This window comes from Macaca fascicularis, chromosome 4, assembly GCF_037993035.2.
Source record: "Macaca fascicularis isolate 582-1 chromosome 4, T2T-MFA8v1.1".
Classification (NCBI taxonomy): Eukaryota; Metazoa; Chordata; class Mammalia; order Primates; family Cercopithecidae; genus Macaca; species Macaca fascicularis.
Window position 1 is genome coordinate 145,560,773 of NC_088378.1, and position 10,162 is coordinate 145,570,934.

A 10,162-nucleotide genomic window follows, 5' to 3' on the forward strand; every position below is an offset into this window, starting at 1 on the left:
GGGATGACTTTTAACGAGCATACTGTCTCCAAGCACTTCTTTAACAAAGCACATCCTGCATAGCTCTAAATCCATTAAACCTTGAGTCAACACAGCACATGTCTCTGCTAGCACAGGGTTGGGGCTAGGGTTATAGATTAACAGTATCTTAAGGCAGAAGAATTTTTCTTAATACAGAACAAAATGGAGTCTCTTATGTCTACTTCTTTCTACATAGACACAGCAACAGTCTGATCTCTTTCTTTTCCCCACATTTCTCCCTTTTCTTTTTGACGAAATCACCATGGTCATCATGGCCCGTTCTCGATGGTCACTGTCTCTTCGGAGCTGCTGGGTACACCTGCAGACTAACCACAGACAGAACAGGCACACAAGGATTAACATGAAATTTACAACAGTAGTACTTCCCATGGTCTTAACCCAAGTGACAGGGTTAAGATTTGTGAGGCCATCAGCAACTCCCCCGATTGCCTCAGTTCCTGGTACCAAATTTATATGGGCTTTTGATGCTTCGAAAATTTCTTTTAATTTGGAAATGTCTAAAGTGAGATTATCTTCTCTTCCCTGCAGATGGCATCTAACCATGTCCCAGTGATGCTTAGACTCATTATAAACTCGGGGTGTAATACAAAAATCTGACGTATTCCAGTCACACTGTAACTGGAAATGATGTTCCAAGCTCATAAGCCAATCTCCTATCCAAATGACAGTTTGTCAAGGATCATTAATTTGATTTGCCAATTTTTGATCAATACCAGATTGTGAATTCCACAATCTTGTAGAATTCTTTTGCCAATCGTTAACAAAGCTTACTGTCCGAACAGAAGAATCCAATGCAACTCCTGCCACAGCGGCCGTAGCTGTGACTGCAATTAATCCCGTAATCACTGCAATTAAAGTAAAAATGTATCTTTTGGATCTATTTAAAATGCCTTTTAATACTTCAGTCAAAACATGGACGGATGGCGAGGCCTCCCATGGTGAGTCCATGGACACAGGGATCCTTCTCTTGCTCTCCCTAGCAGAATACGGTGATATCAATTAAAAGTCGAATCAATGCAAGTAAACAATCTGCAGTTTTCACAGGTTATAGTTTGGGAATCTGGTTTAATAACTATATTTTCTATAACTAGCATATAAGGGGGCTTTACACAACTTTGCAAAGGAACTGTTAGACAGGAATTTAGGTCGATAGAATAAAATGGCTTACGATCTCTTGTTTCTACAGTTTGATTTCCAGACCAAATTCTAATGCGGTATGAGGCCACAGTAAGCCTCCATAATTCTGGATATTCAGGACCAGAAACAGGACTTATTATTTTTGGTCTTGGAGTAGAGATTCCTTTTTCTCCCCATTCCCAAGGGTAGAAAGACTGTAATTTTTTGTGCTTATGTTTGTCTAAACTTTCTGTTAAGTCACTATTAACAGCTGGACTCACGCACTGGGCCACGATTGAGTTTGCCCTGTGCAATTGTGGTAGAATTGTTCTCAAGATGCCCAATCAATAATAGTTCCGAATTCATCATTTTGTAATTATCACAGCACTATTGGCCACACGTCCTTCCGAAACTAAAACTTCTGTGTCTTTTGATCCTTTGGGAATTTCCTTGGGGCAAGGTTTCCCTTTAGGCCTAAATTTTAATGATCTTTGATAAGAAAAGTCCTGTAAATAATTTACCTGTAGCCTGAGTGACATTCCATTTACCATGTGATAAGTAAATCTACTGGTGGTGCTGACAATGGGTGCTTTTACCAACCAATTTTGGATTGCCGGCATTAAACATCCTGGTGCTCTCCCTAGGCAAATAGGAGGATAATGATACCCAGTGGAAATATTTATCATCATCCCTTCTTCCTTAGGTTTGGCAGGGCAACGATCATGGGGCCAGGTACCCATATACTATTATTATTAACATATACTTCAATAGGATTATCCACACATGTGACTGACTGAATTAAGGGTGGGAAAGGCACATAGGCCCAGTAGGTATAATTAGCTGCAGCTGCTCCTGCAGGCATGGGGAGGCTTACCACCGTTGATAAAATCAAAGCTGCAAGCAGCATATTCTCTGGAGTTTGTGTCACCTTTGTGTTCTCTAGGCGTTTTTTAGCTAACTGTGTCAGCTTCTTTAATTGTGCCCAAGTTGGCGGCTCCGCCTTCTTGATGGATGGCAATTTCATTTGTTCTTCTGACATCACCATTTTGCTCATCTTGTGAGTCGATGATGCTCGATTGTGGTGTTTCTGTCTCCGTGGCAGCACTTTTCTTTGCATCTCCAATGGGTTCATTGTAGAACTTCAAATGTCTTGTGGGTATCCAAACAGGAAACTGATTTTCTCCTGGTGAAACACAAGCAAAACCTCTCCCCCATGTTACCACCTTCCCTATTTTCCATGTCTTATTTTTGTTGTTCCACCAAACCAGTTTTCCTTCATATGGACTGTTATTTTTACCAGTAAGATGTTGTTCTGCAGAAGTAGTAGTCTGATTTCTATAAATGTTTAAAAAATTTAAGGTATAGAGTGCTAGATTAAGTTGTATCTGAGGGGTGGTACACTCCTTACTGTCTCCCCCTTCTTTTTGTTTAACTAGTTGAGTTCTGAGTGTTCTATTAGTTCTTTCAACTATGGCCTGTCCTTGGGAATTATAGGGAATTCCTGTTGTATGTTGTATGTGTAATTTTCCACTGATTTAAGAATTCTTGGAAAGCTTCACTACAGTATCCTGGTCCATTGTCAGTTTTAATTTTTTCTGGAACTCCCATGACAGCAAAACAAGATAATAAATGTTTTTTAACATGGGAAATACTTTTTCCCGTCTGGCAGATTGCCCATATGAAATGTGAATAAGTATCAATTGTTACATGAGCATATGATAATCTTCCAAATGAAGGTACATGCGTGACATCCATTTGCCATACGCATTAAGACACAGACCTCTGGGATTAACTCCTGCCTCTTGAGTGGGCAGGTGTAGGACTTGACACTGGGTGCAATGTTGTACAATATCTTTTGGCTGTTTCCATGTGACATCAAATTTGTTTTTCAATCCTGCTGCATTTACTTGAGTCAAAGCATGAAGTTCTTGTGCTTTTATGAATGCAGAGGATACCAGTAAGTCAGCTTGTTCATTTGCTTTAGTTAAAGGCCCTGGTAAATTAGTGTGTGCTCGAATATGAGTAATATAAAATGGGAAATTTCTTTTTCTTACAGTTTGTTGTAATAAATTGAACAGCTGGTTTAACTGATCATCCATGCTATATTTAATTAGAGCTGTCTCAACATCCCTTGTAGCCTGTACTACATATGCAGAATCTGATACAATATTAATAGGTTGATTAAAATCTTGTAACACTGTAATGACTGCAGCCAACTCTGCTCTTTGAGCCAATTGACATTGAGTTTTGATTATTACTCGCTCTTTTGGCCCCGTGTAAGCCGCTTTTCCATTGCTGGAACCATCGGTAAATACTGTGAGAGCATTTTCTAAAGGTTTGTGTCTGGCAATTTTAGGTAAAATCCAAGTAGTCAATTTTAAAAACTGGAAGATTTTTATTTTTGGGTAATGATTATCAATAATTCCCACAAAGTTAGCAAGATCAATCTGCCATGCACCAGAATTGATAAAGGCTTGTCTAACTTGTTCCTTGTTTAAAGGAACAATAACTTGTTCCTTGTTTAAAGGAACAATAACTTGTTCCTTGTTTAAAGGAACAATAACTTGTTCCTTGTTTAAAGGAACAATAACTTGTTCCTTGTTTAAAGGAACAATAACTTGTGGAATAACTATTTTGTCTGGGTCATTTCCACACAATTTTATTATTCGTAATCTTGCCTGACCAATTAATGTAGCTATCTGATCCAAGTACAATGTAAAAGTCTTAATTGTACTGTGAGGAAGAAATGACCACTCCACAAGATCAGTATTTTGAACAATGATGCCTGTTGGAGAATGTGCAGTAGCAAAAATCAAAAGTTGGACTGGAGCTAAGGGATCTATTCTATTTATTTGCACTAACTAAATTTTTTTTCTTCCACTAATTTAATTTCTTTTGTTGCCTCTGCGGTTACTATTCTTTTACTATTTAAGTCTGGGTCTCCTCTTAGGATAGAGAACAAATTTGACATGGCATAAGTAGGAATCCCTAGAGTTGGCCGAATTCAATTAATATCTCCTAGCAATTTTTGAAAGTCATTTAATGTTTTTAATGTGTCTCTTCTTATTTCTATTTTTTGTGGCTTAATTCTTCTATTTTCTATTTGTATCCCTAAATAATGAAAAGGAGTAGAGGTTTGAATCTTATCAGATGCTATTGTCAGGCCTGCTTTGGCAACCTCTGCTTGCAGAAATGTGTAACAGTCAATTAATTTGTCTCGTTTCTGAAGCACATAAAATATCAACATACTGAATGATATAACAGTTTGAAAATTTGTCTCTAACTGGTTGAAGAGCTTGACCTACAAAAGTCTGACAAATAGTTGGACTGTGAAGCATTTCCTGAGATAACACTTTCCACTGAAACCTGGTGGCTGGTTCTTTATTATTTATGACTGGTATAGTAAAGGCAAATTTTTCACAATCCTGCTCTGCCAGAGGAATGGTAAAAAAGCAATCCTTCAGATCAATTATAATTAGAGGCCAGTCTTTTGGGGTCATGGCCAGAGAGGGCAGTCCGGGTTGGAGAGGTCCCATGGGTTGAATTACGGCATTGACGGCTCTTAAGTCAGTTAACATATAAGCCATCGGCCGGATTTTTTCTGAATTACAAACACGGGAGAATTCCAAGGCGAGAATAAAGGCTCAATATGTCCCTTTTCTAATTGTTCCTTCTAATAAATGCAAAGCCTCCAGTTTTTGTTTTGGTAGTGGCCACTGATTTACCCATACTGGTTTTTCTGTTTTCCAAGTTAATGGAATGGGTTTAGGAGGCTCTACAGTGGCTGCCCCTAAAAAGGACACCCTATTCCTTTTCTTTCTTGATTTCCGTCAGTCTCAATTGGGACTTTAATGCCATTTTCATGTTCTCCTAATCCCTTTTCTGTTACATATCCCATCTTAGTCATGATTTTTTGACTCGTGGGGCTGCATAATGGAGCAGGCATAGTGATTTCCGCACCCCGTTGTTGTAACAAATCTTGACCCCACAGATTAACAGGAATGGAAGTAATCATTGGTTGAACAGTACTTTCTTGATTATCCGGCCCTAAACAATGTAAAATCACAGTACTTTGATACACTTCTAAGGCAGTGCCCATGCTGAGAAGTCCTGTAACAGCCTTTTCGACAAGTCCTGTAACAGCCTGGCCACTGATTTAAAGCAATGATAGAGACCTCTGCTCCAGTGTCTGCGAGCCCTTCAAACTTTTTCCTTGAATAATGGCCTTACACACAAGTCTGCTCTCTGAGAACTGACTTGTCCAATATGCAGCCTTTCCTGCAAATCAGTGCTTCCAAACCCTCCTGTTCTTTTTATCTCACTCTTACCAACCTAATATAAGGAAGGAGTAATAATTGAGCAATCCTGTCTCCTGGACTGGCATTCCAAGGAATTGAGGAGCTAATAACCAGTTGAATTTCACCTTTGTAGTCTGAATTAACCACACCAGTATGAATTTGAACTCCCTTTAGATTTAGACTTGATCTTCCTAAGATTAGTCCCACAGTCCCCTTAGGCAGTGGGCCATATGTCCCTGTGGGGATTTTTTGTGGGGGCTCCCCTGGAAGCAGAAAGACTGCTTGTATAGTACATAAATCTACTGCTGCACTGCCACTTGTGGCGGGGGACAATTGCTATATTGTGGTAACAGGCTCATTCCTTGAAGTACTTGTGACAGTGGGGGTTGTTGTCCCTGAAAACCCTGAGGAACAAAGGGCTGAATTGGGAATGCCCCAGTTTGTTGCAGGGCCTGAGGCTGGCCCGTCTTCTCGTTTCCCGACAATGGTTGCCCAGTTTTTATCAAATTTAGAATGACATTGATTAGCCCAATGTTTTCCTTTTTGGCATCTTGGACATAAGTCAGGTGGCTCTTTATCTGTTGTTGTAATACCTTGAATAGTTATATTTTGTTTGTTTGAGACTGGGTAATTTTTTTAGGTGCCAATTTGTCCACAATTATAACATTTTCCCCCAAATGTTCTGGCTTGTCCTCCTAAAGCAACTCCTGTGATTGCTTGAGCCGTAAGCATAGCTTTATGCATAGCTCCTCCAATTCCATCACAGGCTTTTTCCGTACTCTGAGATTATATCTGATCCTGCCAGGACCTTTCCTTTAAATGGCTTAATGGCTGATTGACACTCAGGACTGGCGTTTTCGTATGCCATCAACTCCACTATGACCTTACAGGCATTCTCATCGGTAATTGACTTTTGAGCAGCGTCTTGAAGCCTTGCCACAAAATCATGGTAGGGCTCTTTAGAGCCTTGTCTTATTGTATTGAATGAGGGGCAGGTGGTTCCTGGATCTTGGATTTTTTTCCCAGGCTCTAAGGCGGATAGCTCTAACTTGCTCAATGGCCTTATTTTGCATTATTGCTTGTTGCTCTGTAGTGCTCCAATTTTGACCTATTCCCAATAGTTGATCTGCATCTATGTTAATAGGAGGATTGGCAGTCCTATTTCTTTGGACCTGTTCTTGTGCCCCATCAATCCACCAAGTCTTAAATTGTAAAAATTGAGAGGGTGAGAGTGATGATTTTGCCAAAATCTCCCAGTCATAAGGAATGAGTCTATGTCCATGAGCAATGGAATCTAATAATGTCCTTATATAAGTGGAGTTGGGTCCATACTGTTTTACTCCCTATTTCATATCTTTTAGCATTTCTATAGAAAAGTACTCATATCTGGCTTCAGCTAGGGGAGGCTCTCCCTCTTGGGCCCCTTCTCCAAGTGGTATCGGTTCTAATATTACTGAGAATTGCCCCGCCTCAGTATCTCCTTGTTTTCTTATCAATAATGTTATGTAATTCACTACCCTCTCCACTAGGTGGTGCGGTAGGATTAAGTCTCATACTGGGCGGCTGAGGCTATAACGCCCTGCCCTGTGGTGCTGGAAACGTTCCTGGCTGTCCATACTGATTTTATGGGGGCGGCCGATACTGAAGTTCAGCTGGCGGCCAATATTGACAGGCTACTGGCAATTGGGTCTTATTTTCTACCGGCTGATATTGTGGATACTGTATTTGGATTGGTGCCGACGTGACAGAGACTCTATCTTGTTCTATTTGATCTTCTTTTGGGGTTTGTACTTGTCTAACCTGCATTTGAGGTTATAATGTTACAGGCATCTGAGCTGCTGGAAGACGAGTTGGCCATCGTGGTTTAGACTCTGATGGCCCCACTAATTCTTGACCTTTTTCTTCTAATTTTAACGTTTCAGGATATATCACCTCCTGTAATTGATTATAGTCAACATTTTGCGTCGACTGAGCCATTGCCAACTCTGCTACATATTTACAATGTGAACTTTCTGTTCCTTTCCAGGATTCTATCCCTGCCTCTTCTTCACAATCGATTACACAGCTTTCAGGAGCATCAGAAACTGAAACAGTATCTTCTCCTGTTTGAAACGGTTCTAAAGCTACTTTAATAATTACCCAATCATTCCATACTGTAAGTGGGATGATTTCACCCTACCTACTTGCTTGTTTTAATTCTTTGCCAATTTTTTCCTAATCTTTTAGATCTAAAGTTCCCTGTTCTAGAAACCGTGGGCAGAATTGTTCTATCGTTTGAAATAGCGTGATTGGATTTTCTGTAGAGACTCTAACTCCCCATCTTTTAAAAATAATTTTAATAGAGCTGAGATAAGAGGCATATTTACTTTTAGTTTGCCCCATTGTTACCCTAGGTTCTTTCGAGCTCACAGGCTTACCGCAAGGCTGACCATAGATGTACTCTGGAATCTCTCATTGACTTGTCCTCAATGACCATGCTCGAGCATCCAGATGAAGGGGTGGCCTGCCTCTCCACACCTGTGGGCGTTTCTTGTCAGGTGGGACGGAGAAAAGAAAGAGACACAGAGACAAGTATAGAGAAAGAAAAAGTGGGCCCAGGGAACTGGCGCTCGGCATAGGGAGGACCCGCCCTGGCACTGGTCTCTGAGTTCCCTCAGTATTTATTGATCATTATCTCTACTATCTCGGAGAGGGGGATGTGGCAGTACAATAGGGTAATACCGGGGAGAGGGTCAGCAGGAAAACATGTGAACAAAGGTCTCTATGTCTAAACAAGGTTAAGAAAAGGTGCTGTGCTTTGATGTGCACATACATAAACATCTCGGTGCATTAAATAACAATATTGCCGCCAGCATGTCTCACCTCCAGCCTTAAGGCTGTTTTCTCCTATCTCAGCAAATAGAACATAGAATCGGGTTTTACACCGAGACATTCCATTGCCCAGGGACGAGCAGGAGACAGATGCCTTCCGCTTATCTCAACTGCAAAGAGGCCTTCCTCTTTTACTAAACCTCCTCTGCACAGACCCTTTACGGGTATCGGGCTGGGGGATGGTCAGGTCTTTCCCTTCCTAGGAGGCCACATCTCAGGCTATCACATGAGGAGAAACCTTGGACAATACCTGGCTTTCCTAGGCAGAGGTCCCTGCGGCCTTCCGAAGTGTATTGTGTCCCTGGGTACTTTTGTCTTCTGCAGTATATTGTGTCCCTGGGTACTTGAGATTAAAGAATGGCATGACTTTTAACAAGCATACTGCCTTCAAGCACTTTTTTAACAAAGCACATCCTGCATAACCCTAAATCCATTAAACCTTAAGTCAACACAGCACATGTCTCTGCTAGCACAGGATTGGGGCTAGGGTTACATATTAACAGCATCTCAAGGCGGAAGAATTTTTCTTAATACAGAACAAAATAGAGTCTCTTATGTCTACTTCTTTCTACACAGACACAGTAACAGTCTGATCTATCTTTCTTTTCCCCACATAACATCAGGTAATCCACCCGCCTCGGCCTCCCAAAGTGCTGGGATTATAGGCATGAGCCACCGTGCACAGCCGGCCCTAGTTTTTAAAAGAAAGTTTTATAATTTTCAAAGGTCAGAAAATGTTGATTTCTACTATTTCTATATTTTAGAGTATATTGAGGATTTTTTTGTGGGGTAGGAGCAGCTAATATATGAATAATTTTCATGCATATATTATGCATATACCATGGGAAATTTTCTCATTTCAGAGTGCAGACTTCAAAAATCTTTGCATCAGGCCTTTCACACATCAACCAATGAGCATCTGAGTTGTTTCCAGGCATATTTAATATTGTTAACAGTTCTATGAGCAATTATGCACATACAGCATGGTGCAGAGTTACAAGTGTTTTTTTTGTGTGTGTGTGTGTGTGTTCCTAGAAGAAAAATTGTCAATTTGTTAGATTTTGTAAATGTTTAACTTTTTGAGATAATGACAAACCATTTTTCAGGGTTGTAAAAATGGATGCCTCTCTTGGCAATGTATTAGGGATACTACTACATATCTAAATAGTCAACTGCTATTATTTTTGCACATTTCATTTTAATCTGATCAAGTGAAGGTTAATAGTATCTTATTGTAGTGATGGTTTGTATTCCTTTATCACAATGAGGTTGAACATATCTACATATGTTTTGATTTATACATTTGAATTTTCTTCTAAATGTCAGTTTATTTATCTATTTGATTATTTCATGTATATATTTGACTTATTTACATGTGGAAGTCTTGCTACATTTTTTTATCTTCCTCCTTATCTAATCCCTTGCAATTCAATTCAATTATTTGGATGCAGTTTAATCTTTCTCAGAGTAACTTGTGTTTTCAATTTAATCTGTAATTACTTTCATAATTATCAAGGTTTTCTTAAACCTGGGGCATTTTTGTGTCTTGTTTAACCAGTGTTTCCAATCTTTACTACTTCCAATACATATTCTCATATATGTGGTAACCACTGCCTCTTGCTTCTCAAATTCTTTCTTCACCCTTCTCCTTCACCTTTTTCCCACATCAAAGAGGGTTGAACTCCGACTGCATTTCCCAAGCCTGCTTCACATTTGTCTGCAGCTCAGTTTAGTCAACAAAATGCACTGGTGGGTGATAGGAGAGTAAAAGGAATAAAGGAGTCAGATAATTTCTACCACTGTCTGCCTGCTTTGGGCACCATCTATGGGAACAG

The 10,162-nt window shown here is 40.0% G+C and overlaps 1 protein-coding gene across 1 annotated transcript; it reads right to left on the minus strand.

Moving 5' to 3' along the window:
• Positions 1 to 290: 290 nt before the first annotated feature.
• On the minus strand, positions 291 to 2,290 carry LOC123572772 (endogenous retrovirus group K member 19 Rec protein-like). The gene is made up of 2 exons (XM_045390020.2): positions 2,033 to 2,290; positions 291 to 347 (listed from the first exon to the last, which is right to left on the minus strand). Exons 1-2 carry the CDS (start codon positions 2,288 to 2,290, stop codon positions 291 to 293), a joined length of 315 nt encoding a protein of 104 aa, XP_045245955.2.
• Between the last annotated feature and the right edge of the window lie 7,872 nt (positions 2,291 to 10,162).